At 43.8% G+C, this 21,639-nt stretch overlaps 1 protein-coding gene and 1 long non-coding RNA gene across 4 annotated transcripts; one reads left to right on the top strand and one right to left on the bottom strand.

The window, feature by feature from the left end:
• Positions 1–3,813: 3,813 nt before the first annotated feature.
• LOC128325336 (uncharacterized) lies at positions 3,814–19,284 on the bottom strand. 3 transcript variants are annotated; one of them, XM_053251022.1, is made up of 3 exons: positions 19,186–19,284; positions 11,301–12,127; positions 3,814–9,257 (listed from the first exon to the last, which is right to left on the bottom strand). In XM_053251022.1, exons 2-3 carry the CDS (start codon positions 12,106–12,108, stop codon positions 8,662–8,664), a joined length of 1,404 nt encoding a protein of 467 aa, XP_053106997.1. In that variant the 5' UTR covers positions 12,109–12,127; positions 19,186–19,284; the 3' UTR covers positions 3,814–8,661. The 3 variants fall into 3 exon arrangements, with proteins under 3 accessions (XP_053106997.1, XP_053106995.1, XP_053106996.1); XM_053251020.1 differs by lacking the exon at positions 19,186–19,284 and adding an exon at positions 18,762–18,842; XM_053251021.1 differs by lacking the exon at positions 19,186–19,284 and adding an exon at positions 13,566–14,719.
• On the top strand, positions 18,994–21,571 carry LOC128325337 (uncharacterized). Its single transcript, XR_008307386.1, has 2 exons — positions 18,994–19,059; positions 19,193–21,571. It is a non-coding gene; the product is annotated as an uncharacterized LOC128325337 (long non-coding RNA).
• Positions 21,572–21,639: the final 68 nt, after the last annotated feature.

The raw sequence follows: 21,639 nt of genomic DNA, 5'->3' as shown, positions 1-21,639 counted from the left end.
TCAGATTCCTACTGGTCATCTTTAGAGGTTTAAAAGCAAAGCAGCAATCTGAAAACTGAAACTAGCCTTTGTGCATTGTTTCCAATCCCTATATTAACAATGGAAGAAAATCAGTTTAGCTCCAGTTTCCTCACAAAAAAGAGCAGAAGCTGATAGGAGATTATTGTCTGTTACAGATTAGGTAATGGCTGCTTGGCCACCTCTTTATTTAACAGAATGCTGGTGGATAATGCAGGAGTGGATGTCTCTGAATGGGGAAGTTATTGGCCCTAAAGTATCCTCATGGAGCAAGTCATAGGAATTTTCTGTAAGATGCCAGGTAGCTTCCTGCTGATGGGAAGGCAATGATATGTGAGTGTAAAGAGAGAACAAGGAAAGCGGCTCATCATAGACTGGGTGTGAAATGCAGAGAGACATAGAGCCAGCCTGTTCCCAGAACATCCAGCCAGGCTCCAAGCCCTGTGTGTGCTCCTGAGAAATAGTGTGTTGGCAAAAAATCAAGGTAGGAGGATGGGGAAGTGATTGCATGCTAGCTGTGATCAAGGTAGGATGGCGGCGACCAAATGGCATTGTTTTCCCAGCACTGTATTGAGAGTGGAGGAAAAACACATCCTGTGCCGCCATCCTACCCAGATCATGGCTGGCACACTTCCCACCCCTCCTTTTGATTTTTGCTGACACAGTACCATTTCGCGGGAGCCAGTCTTACTCCACTGTGGGTTCCATCCAATTTTTTTTTATTGCTTAGAGATTGCATCAGGTGCCTGTTAAACTTTGAAAATTGCCATTGCCCTGAAGTATAGAGATGTAGAGCAGCCATGTAATCAAGCTTCGCAGCTGTCTTGAATGCCAAGCCAACCAGATTTGGTAATGCAGTTGGGTCTATAACACGTGCTGGGGGACTTGTGCCCGGTGATGGGAAGTACATAATCAACCACTGCTTGCCTCAGTCTTCCTAGATATTATGGTAGTGACAATTGAAGCCATTGGATTTAGATCCCACTACCTCCTAGAGAGGACGACGGCAACTTCTTCTTCTTGTATACCGTTTCCAAAGCAGTTTAGAGAAATAATAAAATAAAGATGGAGATGCAGCAGCAAGTGGGCAGCATGGTAGTTAGTGGGCCACCCACAAAGAACCAAGCCTCTCAAATGTGCCAAGGTTCACATACTGCTTCTAAGTGGCAGTAGATCAGAATGTAGTATAGTGAGGCTCTCCCAAGATGCTGAGACCTTAACAATGCAGGCAGGAACTCATGCTGGCCCTGGCTAAGGCGGAATAGCAGTAGTGAGTTACTTCGGACAACGGGATGCAGACTGCAGATGCTGCTGCAATGCAATCTTAGCTCCTAGCAAGGGATATTTGCTGAAGTCTGTAAGCTATCTCAGCATTCTAGGGTTGTGGCGCCATTAAGTCAAGCAAGATAACAAAGGCCAGGATATAATCCTATTAACTTTTATTAACTTTTATTCTCACCCTGCAAAAACACTGTTAGTCAAGAGGCAGTCTGGAAGTGCTATTTCAGAATTTTAAATCAGTCTTTAGGAGACTGATTAACTAAGAGAACTTGCGTTTTGGGCGGTATAAAAATGTGTTAAATAAATAAAATAAATTAGGGTGGCTTAAGTCCTACTAAATGAAGTAGGACACATAAGCTGGTCTTGTGGTAGCAAGCATGAATTGTCCTGTTTGCTAAGCAGAGTCTGCTCTGGTTTGCATTTGAATGGGAGACATGTGTGAGCACTGTAAGATATTCCCCTTAGGGGATGGAGCTGCTCTGGGAAGAACAGAAGGTTCCAAGTTCCCTCCCTGGCTTCTCCAAGACAGGGCTGAGAGAGATTCCTGCTTGCAACCTTGGAGAAGCGGCTGCCAGTCTGTGTAGAGACAATACTGAGCTAGATGGACTAATGGTCTGACTTGGTATAAGGTAGCTTCCTATGTTCCTAACATGCACAGGAGCAACTTGCCCATTGTCTCAGCCAAAGCTCTGATCTTAAGGAGCAGCAAGAACTGATAGAATCATGCACAAGAATTGTGCAAACATTGCATGTTGTCACACAGCAGCCAGAGGCCCCAGCCTATAAGACCAGTGTTTGTACAACTGAGCCATGCAATGAACTTTTCAGATAACCATTTCCTTGAATATTTGTGTCTCTTTGCCCCTAGACAGTCTGCTATAGAATCTGACCAATCTCTCTTTGGCTGAGAGCGCTCACCCCTGGGTAGTCTGTATAAGTGTGAGAGTCACGTGCAGCTCAGAGGCAGGAAAGGGGCAAAGCAGGACACAGGAGGCAATGTAAATCATTGACTTCCATGTCAGCTGGACCAGATGCCTGAGAAGCCATAGTTTAGTGCAGTGGTTCCCAACCAGGGTTGCTCCAGATGTTGCCATTTACAATTCCCATCATTCCCAGATACAATTTATTGTGGCTGGGGGTGATGGGAGTTGTAGTTCAGCAACATCTGGGGGAACCCTGGTTGGGAACCATTGGTTTAGTCCATGCAGAAGGTCCTGGCATCTGGCATCCCTGGCATCTCAAAGGAGGGTGAGGAAAGACCCCTCTCTAAAACCCCGGACAGCAGCTGCTGCCACCAGTCATTGTAGACAGTACGGAGCTAGATGGACCAGTGGTGTGACCTAGTAGAAGGCAGCTTCATATGACTGCTCTTTGTATACACCACATACAGAAAGCAATCAATTTAGAAACATTACTAACCGACAAAACAGGCCAGTGAAGCATCATAAGGACCAAATATACACAGAACATTGTGCTCACCCCTAAATGGGAGTGCTGGAGGAGAGCATGGCTTAGCACTGTCTGTAACCATGAACTGGCAGAGAAATCTGACGTCCGTAAAGGTGACCAAGTCCTGTGACTCCTGGTAGAATGCTACAGGAAGATGTATGTACAAGGCTGCAGAAATCCACTAGTCTGTGACAAGTGAAAAACGATACCCGATGAGTTAAAAAAGCCCTGATGAGTAATGCAGCAACATAGCTTGACGAGTAAAATATTTTGGCTGGCTAACAAACTGAGCCAACATTTCTTCACCCCTGTCTATGTAGATCAGAGTTGCACAACTTTGGCCTGTTCAGCTGTTTTTGGACTACAGCTCTCATACTCCTCAGCCACAGTGGCCAACAATCAGGCATGATGGGAGTTGTAGTCCATCTGCAGGAGGGCCAGAGTTGTACAGCCCTGATGTAGCTGAACAATTTAAGTTGTAGGAAAGGAGCACTGAAAAGACATCAGTCTCATTTGTTTGTACAGGCTGTGTTAAAGATTGACTGTTTTTGCCAGAACTGCCAAGTATAATAAACAACTAGGTGCCCGAATATGTAGCACTGCTCTGGTAAGAAGAAATTGTATCTACGATAATTCTCTCTTCTACACAATCAAAGGTAGAGGCATCTTATTCCACACTGAAATCTGGCACAAGACAAGACCACTTGTGCGGGATGCAAAAAAGCAAAGTAAGCAACAAAGTAAACTGAAAGTGAGCCTCTGTATAAATTAAAATGGTATTTTCTGAAATAAGGGTTGCATTACAATGAACCTGAAATGGATGCTTAGGCATTCAACCCATAGAGCATGATAGCCTTTAATAGAAATTAAATTGATTCACTTCCTCAATAATCAGTTATGAAATGGCATTTTAACTCTTATTAGGAATGCATCAATTCACATCCCTTTAATGTAGATTATTATGTGCAAGTAATTGCATTGCAGTCATTGGACTTTTAGATATCTAAATCACATCTATGCCTCCAACACAAACCAGCTTAAACATTATTACTTCCTCCAAGGAACTGTAGTTTTGTGAAGTTTAATAGAGATCGCTCAGCCATTTTTACAGACAATACAAACTGGTCTCTGCATTTCTTCCATCAGAAATTAAATGAGAAAAGGTACATTGAGTAGGATGCAATTCCATTTCAAAACAGTTCTCCTGCTTCCCCACCCTTAGCATTCATAAGCAACTCATTTCAGACCAGAACTCATTTGTAGAGCAGAATCCAAAGCCTATTTACTCAGAAGTCAGTCTTCCCCAGCTCAGTTATCTAAACAATGGCTGACATGACATGCAGCCTTCTGGAAAGGGAAGGGCCACAAGTCTGTAGAGCCTTCAGTGTCCCTGCACAGTGGGCCAGGCATGAGAACAGCTTGCTGGGTCAGGCCTAAGGCCTATTTAGCCCAGCACCTTGTCTGTCTAATCCACCACACAGTGGTCTACCAGTTGCCTTGGGAAGCCACACATCCAGGAGACGAAAGCATGCCCCTCTCTTGCCCCCTACAATTGACATTCAGAGGCATCCTGCTAAGGAGCCTGGAGGTAGCCTATAACTATCAAGACGAGTAGCCATTATAGACTTGTCCTCCATGAATTTGTCTAAGCCCTGCTGAAATTTATCCAAGCTGCTGGTCATCACCACATTCCATGTCAGAGAATTCCATAAATTAATTATGGATGGTCTAAGAAGTACTTCCTTTTGTCAGTACTAAGTTTTCCCAGCAGTTTCATGGGATGACCCCAGGTTCTAGTGCTGTGGGAGGAACGAACATATTAATACATGTGCAAAGGGCTTTTGGTGGGAGGGGAGATGCAGAAATTGCTCCCCCCTGCCCGGTCTACTGCGCAAGATGATGATGATTATGATTCCTAGATGTTTATGAAGATGTATTCAGTGTAGGGATGCTGAAGGCTCTCTGTGCACCTACAACCCTTCTTCTTTCCCCAGAAGGCTGTCCATATCCGTCACCACCTTTGGGAATGGTTGGTTATATACCATCTTAATAAGCCATCACTGATCACCTTGTTTTAGCTTTTACTATCCAACTTTATTAGTGGGGTAGGTATGCAAGTAAGGCGAGAGAGAAAGGATGAATTACTTACGTGGAGCATAATCCTCATCATCCACAATACAGCACACAGATTCCAGTAATAACTAGGCATTTGAGAAGTGGAAGGAATGCACTCTATCTCCACTTTTCAGTTAAGTGTTTGTGCCTCACAAGTATTGTCCACACTTAGAACAGATGGGCAAGGCCTTCCATCTCTCTGCTCTGCTAACCTAAATCCATGCTGATGGCGATCTAGAGTTCTGACACCTTGCTCTTTAATCTCTCCCTCTGTGTCTTTTCTGTTGGAGAAACATGTGCCCTAAAAGAAACCACACTTTTTTTTTTGCACCTTAAAAGTTTAGTAAAATCATCATGGTACTAGCTCTGTTGGCAATAGATCTAACTAGGGTCTTGCCTATGAAAGCTTATGACAATAATGAACATGGCATCTTTACAGAGCCACAGGTCTCTGTAATTTTGGCTACAAGAAACATGGCTGCTCTGCTGAAACTTACATTGTAATGATCTAAGGTGGGGTCCCCAACCTTGGATCCCTAGAAGTTGCTGGACTACAGCAACATCTGTACATGGATGTTATTATCCCCAGCCTCAATGGCCTTTGGTCATTAGAATGATGAGAAAGAGGGTTGTGATGAGATCTCTTACCTAATTGGTTGAGCTGTCCTAAAGTGACACAAAGGAAAGGCAAGCAGATAGGTCTCTGGTTGGCTGGCTATTGGTTAAGTTGATCAGATCATAGGGAAGTACAGAAAGCAGACAGTCCGGGGGAGGCAGCAGCAACAGGGGGCTAGGAAAGGAGGCAGGAAGCCAAGAAAACTTGAATGGAGAGTGATAGATGGATAGGTAGATGAAGGTTTTATGGAACAGTGGCATCTGGGTCATACCCTAGATCAGGGCTGCAGAATTTTGGCCTAGAACTCTATAATCCCTGTCTACTGGCCACTGTGGCTGGTGATTATGGGAGTTGTAGTCCATCAATAGCTGGGGGGGACAGGACAAAGATATGCAGCCTTTGTACTAGATGATGGTTCAAGAAGCCATCTCTCAAGGTTCCAGACAAGGAATGCATAAAATGATTGTCAGTCAGCAGGTAGATTCCATTGGTTCCCAAGATCTGAGAGAGCTAGGGAAGGAAAGCTGGAAGAAATAGAGCAGTGACAGCAAGCCTGAAGCTCTCCAGCTGTTGTTGGATTAAAACTTCCATCATTTCTAGCTATTGGCCACTGTTATGGGGAATGATTGAAGTTGTAGTCCATCAACAGCTGGAGAGCCCCAGGCTTGCCTTCACTGCTCTAGACCATTTCTTCTTCCAGCTTTCCTTTGAACAATGGCTGTAGACGAGAGTTTGGCCACCCCTAGAGGAATGGGCAGAGATAAGAGGTGTGCATGCTTAGGAGCTGCAGAGTGAAGGAAGGCCAAATATATGACACTTGAAATAACCAGCCAGATCTTTGAATAAAGGTGTCTAGTTCTCTACACTATGTCTTAAAAAGAAAGGCCTATTCACATATTGGTTGTACAGATTATGTTCAGTGCATGTACAGCAGTATACACAAAGTATTAATAACTGTATACGCATACACACCAACAATCTCTACCCTTCATCTGAGGGAGCCAATCGCTGGCTCACTTTTACAGTTAAATGTACATTCATACAAAAACATGTTCAGACACCTGTATGCATGTACAATGCCATGTATGAATAGTCCGAGCGTGGGAGAGAAAATGGGTGTGGGCAGGTTGTTTCTCCATGTAGGAACCTGCAAGAACCCTATAGGATTCAGCTTCCACATCATTATGATTGTCAGTAGCTTGGAACAGATAAAAGGAAGTACTGGTTTCACACAAGGCCGTAGGCTCAGAGGTAGGACACCTGCTTTACATGCAGAAGGGCCTAGGTACAACCCCTGGCATCTCCAGGCAGGGATGAGAAAGACCCCTCTCTGAAGCCTTGGAGAGCTGGTGCTAGTCAGTGCAGACCATACTGCCTGAGCAAGAGGTCTTTAGAACTCAAAGGCTTGTTGTGCTTCCCTTACTAACTAAATGGGTCCGTTTGACCTAGGCTACAAACCAAAGGAAAATGGCTTTGGGTAGTTTTGGCTGACTCGTAACTTGCAAGGGAAAAAACCCTCAAGAGAACAGAGTTTGGGTTTTAAGCTTGCAAGAGCAGCTGCAGCAACCATTTCAAACATTTTCTCTTTTGTCAATCAGACACAGGTTCATTGGGCACAAAGTTCCAGCAAAACAGGGAAGGAAAATAGCCCGTTGTTAGCAACACACTTCCTTGATTTAATAACAGGATTGATACAGCAACAGAGAATAGAGTGCTCTACTCACATCGTCTAGAGCAGCTTTAGTGTGCACAGTGATCCAGTCCTTAAATTGCTCACCTTCAGAGCCACAAAGTGATGCAAATCATTAATATTACTTATCTGGAGTAACAGACATTGTGGCTCAGAGGAACTTGCCCAAGGCCACCCAGAGAGTTCATAACCAAAGATTTTGAATCCATGTTCTTTAGGTCCCAAGCCAACATCCAGACCACACTGACAGCCTGATCCTATGCTCCCAAGTTAGTGTGCATAAAACTGCAGCCTGAATCTTATAACTCAGCAGCAGAATATGAAGCAAATAATAGAATCCTGGAATGACAGTGAGCTGTACAATGTTATCATCCTGGGAGAAACCTACCCTTCCCTGCCCCCTCCCCCCTAAACACTTAAAATCTGACTACAAATTTATAAAAAGAAAGAACAAACGAAATGAAGAAAAAATGAAATGTGTTACAGCCTTCATCTTCCTGACTTTTCCGTTGGGAGAATAAAAAAGGATGAACATTCATAGTCCATGAACCTGACCCACAAGATTTGATCATTGGTACCATCTCAGCAGACAAATGCTCATAGTGATTTTTGGCAACATCTACCCCCCAGAGATGGAAAATAGGTAACAGCATAGTTGCACTTAACAGCTTTCTGTGGGTTATCACCTCTTTATCCCTACCCCCAGATTAGGGCCAAATTGCAGTCATTTTCGCACAGAGGAAAGGATTAGGGTAGCAATGGATAAATTGTTGCTCTCTCTCTACGGAGTAAACTTCAGAAGACACTCATGCCAATTTTTATTTCCATTCCCCTGACAACCAGTTTTATCATCGTTTTTATGTTGTTGAATTTTTTAAAAGCTTGTCAAACATCATTGCTAATTGGGCTGCTGCAGGGCTGATGGTCAAGACAATAAAAGCATGATATCACACTGAAAGCTGAAAGCACTGTAACACTATTATCTATTTTAGATGATACCAACAAACGGAAGTATTTTTTCACACAATGCATAATCAACTTGTGAAATTCTCTGCTACAAGATGTGGTGACAGCCAACAACCTGGATGGCTATAAGAAGGGTTTGGATAACTTCATGGAGGAGAGATCTGTCAATGGCTACTAGTCAGAGGACTATAGGCCACCAACAGCCTCAAAGGCAGGATACCTCTGAGTACCAGTTGCAGGGGAGTAACAGCAGGAGAGAGGGCATGCCCTCAACTCCTGCCTGTGGCTTCCAGCGGCATCTGGTGGGCCACTGTGCGAAATAGGATGCTGGACTAGATGGAGCTTGGGCCTGATCCAGCAGGGCTGTTCTTATGTTCTTATTTTCCATCTCTGGGGTGTAGACCTGGTCAAAAGTAACAATCAGCATTCACCCCCCACCCCATGGTACTGATCAACCCAGCTGGCTCATGTACCCAATGGGAGCAAAACAAGCACATCTGGAGGATTTCTGTATGATCATATTATTCTAGTCATCTTCAGTTTTTATTTTTTTTGCTTCTGGTTGACACTCCTCGGCCTCACAGGGAGCAGGCGATTCTGGCGTTGTAGCATCACCAATGTGATGTGCCCCCAAAGTGTTCAGGGCACTGGGTAGCCGTGCTGCTGGGGATGGGAGCGGTGCAGAGATATTTGGGGAAGAAAGTGTAGGCTGCCCTTGGGATGCCGAGGGCAGTGAAGGAGCTGGCAGCCTGGCAGCAAACAATCGTGCCACATTCTCCAAGGCAGCAGTTTGTCTGTCTATGGCATCCGCAATTCGTCTGGTTGATGTCTCCATAAGAGTGAAGAGTTTGTCCATGTTTCTTGTGGCCTGGTCTACGTGGCTTGCAAGGATGGCAAATTCCTCCTTGCGGGCATTACGTTCCCTGGTCTGTGCAAGCTCAGAAGTCTCCCTGTGTTTTGAGTGCAAATCAGACAGAGCGTTCACCAGCCTGTCACCCACGTGCGAGATGGCGTCCACAAGGTCTGAAGCCACATCGGCTTGTTTCCGCTGCTTCCTGTTCCAGTGGTTGCTCATTCTGTCAGCGTCAACCAAGGTTGCCCTGGGGAAGGAGCTGGATGGGCCTGTAATGGAAGAAAGAAGTCAAAATGGCATTCTCCAAACAACCCACAGCATACCCAGTGCCGAAAGGACAAGTTAAAAAAACATAACAGCAACAGTACACAGGGCTACACTTAAGGTTGAATTTTAGACAGAGCTCACTGGGACTTAGCCCTGGAACATGGGACATTAATTAGGGCATTCCTTGGAACATAGAAATAAGAGTACTTCTAAACATGCACAGTGCTCTTTCCCGTTACTACTGAGTAATGGGAAAACTACAGATCTCAGTTACTATAGATCTCATATAGATGTGGTTATAGGCAGTGTTCCCTCTAAGAGGGATTTCCAGATGTTGTTGACTACAACTCCCATAATGAACCAAGCAAAGGCCATTGCAGCTGGGGATTTTGTGAGTCGCACTCAACAACATCTGGGAATCCCTGTTAGAGGGAATACTGGTTACAGGTCTGGCCTTCCAGGATATAATTTTCACACAGGGTTGAGTCCCAGTGGAGTATTTAATTTGATTAAAATTAGATCATATGGTTCACCTGAGCAGCCGCCAATGCCCAAAGCAAAATACCTGAAATCAGAAGAACAGATTCAATTTAGGTAAAGTTTCCTAATACTCATCAGGAGTGCTACTGACAAGCAAAATTTTATACCCAAGAAGTAACACCTTTTCTCAACTTCTTCTTCCTTTCTGACTGTAACAGTTACTCAATCCAAATCCCGAGCAATTCAAAACCCACCAATATTGTCACATGTTAAATTGAGTCCAGTGTTCTACTCTGCATCAAAGGAGAGCAGAGGAAAGGACCACCTCCCCTGCTGTTAATCATCATGGCGCAACCCACAACTCTACTAGATAATAATATTGGTGTTTTGCAGACAAAAACACAGTGGTCAGTCCGGTACAGCTGGCTGCATTCTGTTGCACGAGAACTATGAAAAAATATATATATTCCTAGGTCATTGCCTGGCAAGCTGAAACAGAGGCCATATTCAGTTAATCATATATTAACTGCACTGGCTGCCGATATGTTTCCAAATGAAATACAAAGTACAGGTTATTAACTATAAAGCCCTTAATGGCTTTCATGTGCCTTCTCTGTCATGAACCCTGTCGCCTATTAAGATCAGCTGGAGAGGTCTGGTTAGGGTTGCCGCAACTTGTTTGGTGGCAACTCGGGACTGGGCCTTCTCTGTGGCTGCCCCAGGGCTTTGAAACTCACTCCCTGCTGAAATAAGAGCATCTCCTTCTCTTGTTTGTTTTTAGGGGGACCCTGAAGTCGTACCTATTTTCCCAGACCTTTAACTGATATCAATTTTTGAATTTTAATGTGTTTTTATCTATTATGATTTTTATCTTTTTATGAATTTTAAATGATTTATATTTTATATTATGTTTTAATTCTGTACACTGCCTCCCCCCTTTCTTTTTGGTACAATTCCATAGGGGATGCTTTGTTCTATATTGATATTGAAGTAATAGTAGAATCAAGCAGCAAAGAGGAACCTAGAATAGAACATTGTTAGCACATTTCCCTCTTTCACAAGAGTTTTCAACACCACAATATTTAACCCAATTTCAATCCCTACTCCCCACAAATAGTGCCAAGGACACTTATTTTCTGCAGCTTGAGTTCCTGGACACAATTCAAGTCTCTGGATGCAGATGGAGAGGCAAGATGTTGCAGGAGGGAGAACTGAATATCTGTAGCAGTGATGAGTTCTGAATAAAGCCTTGCAAATAATTAAGATACTCGTCTTTCTTGGTGGGTTCTGAAAAAGCATTGCTTGTCAGTAGCACTCCTGGTGACTATTAGGAAACTCTGCCTAAATTCTTCTGATTTCAGGTGTTTTACTTTGGGCACTGGCTGCTGCTCAGGTGAACCATCAAATTAATTTAATCAAATTAAATACTCCTGCACCAGCACATATTTTCAGAAATCAAGCAAAGCCTACATAACAATCCCAATTTAACCCAGGCCAGACCATTTTGCCAGAACACACTTGAAAAGAATACTTTTACAAACTGAATTGTAATCTTCCAATTTCACCTGAATTAGCAGCTGTATGGCTCTCTCCTCTTGCATTGGGGAAGTTGGGCGAAGCCTCATCACCTGCCAGAAGGCCATCTTCTCCATGCTGCTCCCATTCATCACCTGGGGACTGAGCATTCACAGGGTCAGAATCCACCCGTGGGTCCTGAAAATAGCCATTGGAGTCATCTGCGGGCTCTGGGATGGATGCCTCATCATCATCAGAAACAAGGACAACACTCAGCTTTTCATTCTTCTCATGCTCCAGCCCTAGTTTTTGTGCTTCTCGATTCCTCCGATCTATAGAGAGTGAAACCTTGGACACGACAAGGCCCTTGTGCATGCAGAGGAAACTGTTCAAGGAATCATAGAACGGCAGGGCGCGTTGACCACTCACAGAGGAGTTGTTGCCACAGACTATGGCTTTGTATCCTCGCCGCAACTCCTTGGCGCGCAAGCGACACTGCTTCATGTCCCGGTCATAGCCATATTCCCGCATCCGGTCAGAGATCCACTCATACTGGGCCTCATTGCGAAAGTTGGTGGCCAGGGATGCTTGGACCTGGTCGTCCCCCCAGATTTCAATGAAGGTCCGGATTTCTTCATCAGGCCAGTAGGGGTTCCGGTGGCGGATACTCTTCCTAGGAGCAAATGGCTGGATGTTCATATTCTCTCTTGGCAGTTGCTGTTGGTCACGAAGCAGCAACTTGGTAGTTGTTCCCGTGGATGCCAAGCGACGCTTTGTTGATGTAAAATATGCAGATCGGAGGTCGTTCAGTTCTTGCAAGTTACTCTGCAGATTCTTTAAGAGGTCATTACCAGCCATTATTTTCCTCACGCCCTTGCTGTAAGAAGTCATATAAGTTAATATTTCAGACACAGAGTGGAAGGTTATCGTTTTCCATTAAGCAATTTTCTGACCTTCATAGAGTTAGGGGAGTTGGTCTTGTGGTAGCAAGCATGACCTGTCCCCTTAGCTAAGCAGGGTCTGACCTGGTTGCATATGAATGGGAGACTAGAAGTGTGAGCACTGTAAGATAGTCCCCTCAGGGAATGGAGCTGTTCTGGAAAGAGCATCAGAAGGTTCCAAGTTCCCTCCCTGGCATCTCCAAGATAGGGCTGAGAGATTCCTGCCTACAACCTTGGAGAAGCGGCTGCCAGTCTGTGAAGACAATACTGAGCTAGATAGACCAATGATCTGACTCAGTATATGGCAGCTTCCTATGTTCCTATGAGGCTGCCTTATACCGAGTCAGATCATTGGTCCATCTAGCTCAGTATTATGCACATTGCCTGGCAGTGGCTTCTCCAAGGTTTCAGGCAGGTGCCTCTCCCAGCCCTACTTAGAGATGCCAGGGATTGCACCTGGGACCTTCTGCATGCAAGCAGATGCTCCATCACTGAGCTACAGCCCCATCTCTCAAGCACTGTTCCTTCCAACAGGGATTCCCAGATGTTATTCACTACAACTCCCAGCATCCCTAGCTGCAATGGTCTTTGGCTGGGGATTATGGGAGCTGTAGTCAACAACATCTGGGAATCAATGTTAGAGGGAACACTGCCCCCAAGAGGCATATCTAACAGCACTAACATGTAGTCACCCATCCAAATTCAAAACAGCATGAACACTGATTAGCAAAGGGGGCAATTCATGCTTTCCTCCTCAAATGTTGATCTTGCAGTTAGTCTCCTCCAGTTCTTTGCTACAAGTAATCACAAATAGTTCCTTTAAAAAGAAAAAAAAAAGCTAAAAGTGTTAAGAACATAAGAAAAGCCCTGCTGGATTAGGCAAAAGGCCCATCTAGTCCAGCGCCCTGTTTCACAAAGTGGCCCACCAGATGCCTCTGCAAAGCCCACAGGCAAGAGGTGAGGGCATGCCCTCTCTCCTGCTGTTGCTCCCCTGCAACTGGCATTTGGAGGCATCTTGCCTCTGAGGCTGGAAGTGGCCTATTGCCTTCAGACTAGTAGCCATTTATAGACTTGTCCTCCATGAATTTATCTAATCCCTTCTTAAAGCCATCCAGGCTGGTGGCTGTCACCACATCTTGTAGCAGGGAATTCTACAGGTGAATTATGCATTGCATGAAAAAGTACTTCCTTTTGTCGGTCCTAAATTTCTTGGCAATCAGTTTCATGGGATGACCCCTTGTTCTAGTGTTATGTGAGGGGGAGGAAAACTTCTCTGTCCAGTCTCTCCAAACCATGCATAATTTTATAGACCTCTATCTTGTCACCCATCAGTCGCCTTTTTTCTAAACTAAAAAGCCCCCGGTGTAGCCTTACCTCATAAGGAAGGTGCTCTAGGCCCCTGATCATCTTGGCTGCCCTCTTCTGCACCTTCTCCAGTTTTACAATCATCTTCTTCTAATATTGTGACCAGAACTGCACGCAGTACAGGAGAATCCTAGCCTCTATATCCATGGATATGAAAGGGTTAAAACCCACGGATCCTAGAGGGCCTGAAATGACCATGGAGGTCATTTTTTGTGTGGCCATCTTGTTTAAAAAACAGGAGGGGAAATCACAGCCCCCCCCCATTTGGGAGTTTTGGGGGACATGGCTGGACACCTATAGACCTGTGGAGCACAGTAAGACTTTATTTGGCCCATTTTTGCTTTTTTAACAATTATATTTATTGTGATTTTCCAGGTCTTGGAACCTAACCCCTGAAAACCCATTGACTTCATTACTCAATATCCCCAATTTCACTATCCAGCCACACCCCCTGGAACAGAACTCCCACAAATTGGGTTCTCCTATACTCCAGATGTGGCTGCACCATAGTTTTGTATAAGGGCATTAGGATATTAGTTGTTTTATTTTTAATCCCCTTCCTAATGATTCCAAGCATAGAATTTGCCCTTTTCACAGCTGCTGCACATTGTCTAGACACTTTCAACAAGCTGTCTACCACCAACCCCAAGACTTATCTCCTGGTCAGCACAGATCCCATCTGCGTATATGTGAATTTGGTTTTTATTATTATTTTTTGCCCCAATATGCATCACTTTACACTTGCTAACACTAAACCAAATCTACCATTTTGTTGCCCACTCCCCCAGTTTGGAAAGATCTTATTGGAACTCTTCACAATCTGTTTTGGATTTCACTACCCTAAATTGTGAAATTTGGAATACCCTAAATTTGGTGTCATCTGCAAATTTAGTCACCTCACTGCTTACCTCAACTTCTAGATCATTCATGAATCAATTAAAAAGCACTGGTCCCAGTACAGATCCTTGGGGGATTTACTTCTTACTTCCCTTCCCTCTTTTTAGATAAATCTCCTACTGCATTTCCTGTCCTTCAACCAGTTACCAATCCACACATGAACCTGGCTCCTTATCTCATGACTGCTAAGTTTTCTCAAGAGTCTTTGATGAGGAACTTTGTCAAACGCTTTTTGAAAGTCCAGGTATAATATGTTAACTGGATCACCTTTACCCACATGCCATAATTCAGTCTAAAAAGAATTGTGGGGCATCTTTTGACAGTTTTAGGTTAACACCCTAAGCATCACTACTTGGAAATCCACTTAAATAAATGAGACACATGCAAGTAAATAAGTGCAGGATTGCAAACATTTGGGTCACATGGTATCTCCAGGACACCTAAACTAAGTAGCTGCTTGACCTTTTCCTGTCTGTGGCTAGACATGGGACTGGTTCATCACCTGATAAAGGACCTTTTGCCATATGGTGTTCCTTAAGGCTCAACATCCCCATGCTATGCAGGTTTCCAAGAAGTAAATTCCAGTCAATTCAATGGAACTTGGAGTAAGTGTGTATGTGACAACAGCCCTTGTTGAACTCAATGAACAAGAAACATGAAAGAATAACCCCCACTTTCCATGTTTGGACATGGAAACAACCTCTCAAGTCATATAGAACCCTTCCTCATCCTTAGGTTGTGATCGTCAGCATACTTATTTGGAAGTAAGTGCCACTGAAATTACTAGGACTTACTTTCAGGTAAATATAATTAAGTTTAGGATGTTAGATGGACAGAACAAACTAAGACCAAAAAAGAGAGATTGCATTGCCTGGTAGAGTTCACCCAAACATGCCTGAAGCTAATTAGGATTTTTTTTTAAAGCAGGAAGTTAATGCAAAACCCCCAGATTAGATGACAAATAGACCTTACTGGTGATGTGAAGGCCTGGAAAAGAAGCAGAAGAATTTTGGAAAAAAATATGTTTTGTTTCCCTGGAGTTTTCTTTTCCTCAGTGTTCCCAGCAAAAAGTTGGAAAGTTATGCAAAACACTGAAAAAATTATTAAATATTTTCTCTTTTAGAATGGTGAATGAAATGCTTTTTAAGGCAAGCTATTTAAAACACTGTTGTAGCTGTCTTTTATCCCCCCCACCCACAAATGCTTTCTAGTAACTGTAAGAACATCTACTGAGTTACAATTTCTGTACAATTTAGGCACACATAACTCCAAATCCTTTCACCTGCTTCAGATTCCTCCACCTCTTGCAGCATGTAAAATAAATTATGTTTGTAAATATACACACCAAATCCAGAAACAAGCTAATGCATGAAAGAGTAAGAAAGCTTGTTTCAATCCATGCTCTGAAATTCATAGAAATTCAGATAGAATTTCAGAAATTCATAGAAATAAAAGTTTAGAATTAGAAGCTATTGAGATTCTTCAGAAGCAGATTCTGATTAGAGAATTAAGCTTGAGATGCTAGCATTTTCTCAGGCTATATTGTTGTCAGTTTTATTTGGTTATTGCCACATTCGTGTGATGACACCAGTGAGAAGCAACGTTATTATAAAGTTTAACTCAAAATCCAGATTTACTGATAGGTCATAATACTGTTAAGCTGGAAGCACACTAGTTTGTTTGTTTATAACTCAAAAAACTGCAAGCAGTTTGAAAGAAGAATTATTGCTTGTGGTCTGCATGCTCAGCCCACTCTCACCTTTAGTAAACAAATGTTGCAGGTTTTAATATTATTTCTAGATAATTAATAATAATAATAATAATAATAATAATAATAATAATAAAGACCAAAATAATCCCAGTGGTAATTGGCGCCCTGGGTGCAGTTCCAAAAGACCTTGAAGAGCACCTCAACACCACAGGGGCCACAAAAATCACCATCAGCCAATTACAAAAAGCAACGTTACTGGGAACAGCCTATATTCTGCGACGATATCTATAACAACAGCAACAACACTGACAATAAAATTCAGCCATCCCAGGTCCTTGGGAAGGACTCGATGTCTGGATAAAACAAACCAGTCAATAACACCTGTCTGACTGTGCAAACAAGAAATATTTATTCAATTTCTATAACACCCTTCCAAAAATGGCTCAGGGCAGTTTACACAGAGAAACAACAAAACAATAGGATAGAACCCTGTCCCCAAAGGGCTCACAATCTAAAAAGAAACATAAGATAGTCACTGGAGATACTGTGCTGGGGGTGGATAGGGCCAATTACTCTTCCCCTGCTAAATAAAGAGAATCACCACATTAAAAGGTGCCTCTTTGCCAAGTTAGAAGGGTGTAACTGGATAATGACATTATCCAGTATGGAGAGGAGACAATTTAAGTCTAGAAAAATAAAGATGCTGCTCCATCTTTAATGCTGGGGACATTTGTAATTGTTATATGACTAAAAGTAAAGTAGCTATACTTCTAAATTTCATAAATATCCCAGACACTACAATTTTATGTACCACGTTAAACCCAATTGCATTTCATGTTCTTGAAACAGCAAAGTAAATTCAGTTTCTACAATACAGCATTCAAATTCAAATACTGCATATTTGAATTTTCCCTGATTTTTCAAAAATGGGAAAGCCTCTAGACTCCCCCCCTCCCCCTGTCTTCAAAATTTTCAGAAAGTTTGAATAGCTCGGCCATGCTATTATGAATTACAACCACAAGGTTGACATTTCCCAGGGATAATACAAAAAATGAAAAAAAAAATTCTGCAAAGCAAACTAGCATATCAGGGAGAAGGCTAGGTTAAAATCTTTCTCGCTGACATTTAATTTTCTACATGAATTTGTTGTATACAGGAGCATTTAAATATGTGCACCCTCATCTAAAGTCTGAAGCTGCACAGCAGTGTTCCCTCTAACAGGGATTCCCAGATTTTGTTGACTACAACTCCCATAATCCCCAAGTAAAAGCCCTTGAGACTGGGGATTCTGGGAGTTGTAGTCAACAACATCTGGGAATCCTTGTTAGAGGGAACACTGCAGCCCAGACATAGGTTTACCACCTCAAGAAGAACTAGGCCAGTATCTCTGGGATAGATTTTGCCTTCATAGGACCTAGCAAGGAAGACATATCTTACAATATACTAGCAGAAAAGCTGAATAAAGCTCTGATGGCAACCACCACAACTAGCAAGCTCCCCTCCTAAACTCACATTGCGAGAGTGAAGCTAGAGCTTTTCTGATCAGCTTTCTGAAATTCCTCTCACAGTGTGTACACAACAGGGTCTCTTAACGTTGGGTTCCCAGATGTTATTGGATTGCAACTCCCATCATCCCCAGCCACAAAGGCCATGACTGGGGATGATGGGAGTTGTAGTCCAACAACTCAAGGTTAAGAAACCCTGGTGTACAAGCTTCTGCTTAGGTAGAATAGCTCCTTCGTGAAGGTACCGCTATACTTACTCTAGCTGATCTGTTGCTACCACTTTCCAGTCATAAGTTTGGGCATTTCCAAAGTACTTCTTTGAGTAATATTCCTGGGTTCATAGAGATCTAGCCCTGGCACTTCTAAACTAGGATATCGCCTAGCCCTATTCACACATTATGTTCAACTCAACACACAATCGATGCACAATGTACACATTCTGTACAGACATACAGTTATTCAGACTACGTTCAATGCATATACAATGGTTCAGTTCTGTACCTTGCACTTGAGGGGGCCTCTACCCAGAAGCAATTCTAAAGTGAACACACACATGTGTGTACATGTACCTGTATACACACACAGCATAATGTTTGAACAGGGCTTCAGTGGGTTTGCAAACCAGCTCCAAGAGGCAAGAACAGTCACTGGGCTGCCCCATCTCCAAAGCAAGACCTCCTCCCTCCAAACCACAATCTGCTTTAAGGCACGGGGCAGAGGAAAGCAAATCCAAAAAGATGGCAGACATTCCATTAAATTAAACCAGAGACTTTGAGCAGCCCCAAGTGAACCTGTGATTGCATTACTCTTTTATAGCATAGGGACACTTTAAATCCAGGAATTTCCTCCCAAAAATATATTTTAAAAAAACAGCAACTCTGGGGTTTCTTGCTACTCTTCCCGGTCACTCTTCCTGCCCCCACGCCCAGAAGTCCCCCCAGCGATGCATATCCTCCTCAGCCACTTTCAGACCAATCTCTAGGTGCTCTCCAACGTTAGGATGACCATGATACGTTTCCACAAGCATCCCGACCCTCCTATTTGCCTTCCCTAAAAGGCTCTGCTGCTCCCCTACCACAGTCGCACACTTACTTGCAAGTTCCCGGCTCGCTCGTGGGCATGCAGGCCGGCTCTGATTGGGCGAGCTGCGCAACGAGCATGGCGCTGGCCCAATCAGAGGCGACTTCAAAGAGGCAGGACAAAGCAAAGGAAGAAGGCGGGGAACAAGCACTCAATCAGGAAGGTGGGGAGGTGCAAGAGTCGAGTCTGTGACTGACAGGCGAGGCCTCGAATCAGAGGGCAGATAATGGGAAAGGGAGGGGAAGGGAGTAAAAAAACAACAACCCTCAACACTCAACAACTTATTAAAAATCTCCAAATAAGAAACCACGTAAGAGCCATAAATTGATTTTAAAGGGATCCACTTCTGGTGAATAGACAAGATTTCCCGGGATGGATGCAAGATTTGCACAGAGAGACAGAGAGAGATTAATAAAGGCTAAATTTTTCTTTTTACCTTGCAGATTCAGTGAGGCATTTTGCAGCGCGCAGGTGAGATTGACGAAGCAACAAACTTCAAGCAGAAGCAGTCAGCCACATAAGAAGCGGATTTGCAACTTTAACCGTACCAAGACAGACAAGCAAGCAAGCAGCGCTTGCAGTTCAAATCACTTATCCTTCCCACCATGCTGAGAGGGACCCATGTGACTGCAAGCCGGACCTCTGGCCACTCCAGAGGCGTGGCTCCCCCTGCTATATCGGCAGGGAGCAACGCAACGAGGGGGTCATTTAGAAGTTAATCCTCTTCTTGTCCTCCTTTGTTCTCACTTTTTCAGGGGATTGCTGGAGAAAGGAGTCCTGGTCGGTCCTCAGCGCCCGTTTGCAGATTTTGTTAGTCAAGTTTCCCCTCTACACTCATAAACGTTTCCTTTTCTGGGACAAAATGCTCCCACCCGACCCGCCGAATTCGGTTATCAGAACAAGTTGTATGGACCAGGCTCTTGTTACTATTTTATTTGGAGGGCAGGGAAGCAACATCACAAAACAGGCACCCAAAATGATCTGATTACAATTCCGCTAAGGCGGCGGTCCGATACACACACTTAACTTGGAAGTAAATCTCATTGAACTGAACAGGACCTCACTTACTTCTGAACAGATAGGGCGGGATTTGCCTTACGGTATTGGACTGCAATCCAGCTGCACACGGTATAGGGACTTCGGAGGCAACATGCATCTTCAGATTCGACTGCATGTTCATTCGTGAAGCATGATGAAGACGATCCGGACCCAGAGATAGTATGCATGCATGATTCCCTGTGTGCACTCCTATTTCCTACTCAGAAATAAGCCCCGTTCTCTTTGATGGGGTTTGCTCATGATTGCCAACTCTTCAGGATTGGTCTTGAATCTCAGGGAATCAGCATCACTCTCCAAGTGACTTTTGAAAAGAGCCCTGCTGGATCAGGCCCAAGGCCCATCTAGCCAAGCATCCAGTTTCACACAGTGGCCCACCAGATGCCTTTAGGAAGCCCACAGGCAGGAGCTGAGGGCATACTCCCCCCACCCCTGCTCTTGCTGTTGCAACCCTGCAACTGGTATTCAGAGGGGTCTTGTCTCTGAAGCTGGAGGTGGCCTACAATAGCCCTCAGACTAGCAGCCATTGATAGAGCTGTCCTCTATGAATTTATCTAAACCCCTCTTAAAGCCACCCAGGCTGGTGGCTGTCACCACATATTGTGGCAGAGAATGCCATAGTTTAATTAGGCATTGTGTGAAAAAATACTTCCTTTTTTCAGTCCTAAATCTCTTGGCAATCAGTTTCATGGGATTACTCCTGGTTCTAGTGTTATGCAAGAAGGAGAAAAATTTCTGTCAACTTTTCCCACACCATGAATGATTTTATAGACCTAAAACTCAACCAGTTACCAATCCACACACAAACCTATCCCCTTATCTCATGACTGCTAAATTTTCTTAAGTGTTTTTGATGACGAACTTTGTCAAAAGCTTTTTGAAAGTCCAGGTATACTATGTCAACGGGATTATCTTTATCCAGCCACCTGTAGACACTCTCAAAGAACTCCAAAAGGTTGGTGATGCAAGATTTACCTTTGCGGAAGCCATGGCGGTTCTCCTTCAACAGGGAGATTTTATGAAAATCGATGTTACATTTACTTTCAAGTCCTCCAGTACAGTGCCTGATTGTAGGAATCTATTATATTAATCCTTGTAGACGTGCCTGTGGGGATGCATCCCGGCAACCCAGTGGATTGGCTGGGTGGCAGAGGCTCACAGGAGGCTGCCAAGGAGGCGGCTGCGGGCCCGGCCACTTCAAGGAGTGCGGCAGCAGCAGGAGGGAACGGGCAGGGGGGCGGCAACATGTAGATAGAGATTAAATAATCTCTATTTAAAAATTTTAAAACCTCTATAAAACAATAATACATAAAACACAGAGCAGCAGCAGTAAAAACTAATCTCATTTTAAAGCCTGGGTGAAGAGCCACGTCTTTACTTGTTTTCTAAAAACTGGTGGAAGCTGGGGAGCAGATGCCAGCCAGGAGAGCATCCCAAAGCCTGGGGGCAATGGGTGAGATGGCCCTGTCCTGCGTGCTCGACAGCCAAGCCTCTTTCACCATTGGTGCATGGAGCAGAATCCCCTCTGATGATCTTGTCCAAGGGGCTGAAACCCTTGGGAGCAGGCAGTCCTTCAGATGTCCAGCGTTGGTTGAAGAGCGTTCTATAAATATTGGTTGGCTTTGTAGTATTCAGGAAACATTTTGGAGCCATTAGTTTAAGCAGCGCACATGACATATATTGAATTGTACTTGTATGATCTGTTTCGTCATTTAATTGCACTACTATTTTATGTTTATTTATTAATTAAAGTCTTCAATCTTTAATTATGCCCAGGCATACCTTTTAAAAGTACCAAGTGAGTCATTTATAATTTTGGAAGACTGAGCTCATG

This window comes from Hemicordylus capensis, chromosome 4, assembly GCF_027244095.1.
Source record: "Hemicordylus capensis ecotype Gifberg chromosome 4, rHemCap1.1.pri, whole genome shotgun sequence".
NCBI lineage: Eukaryota > Metazoa > Chordata > Lepidosauria > Squamata > Cordylidae > Hemicordylus > Hemicordylus capensis.
This window is presented reverse-complemented; position numbering and strand designations above follow the sequence as displayed.

Bases quoted from the DNA above. Each gene is read 5' to 3' on its own strand.
- LOC128325336 (XM_053251020.1), bottom strand. From the start codon at position 18,829: ATGCTCGTTGCGCAGCTCGCCCAATCAGAGCCGGCCTGCATGCCCACG. The intron at 12,128-18,761 runs GTAAGTGTGCGA...GACTTCTTACAG, and splicing joins AGCGAGCCGGGAACTTGCAA to CAAGGGCGTGAGGAAAATAA. The intron at 9,258-11,300 runs GTGAAATTGGAA...CTTCCATTACAG, and splicing joins CCATACAGCTGCTAATTCAG to GCCCATCCAGCTCCTTCCCC.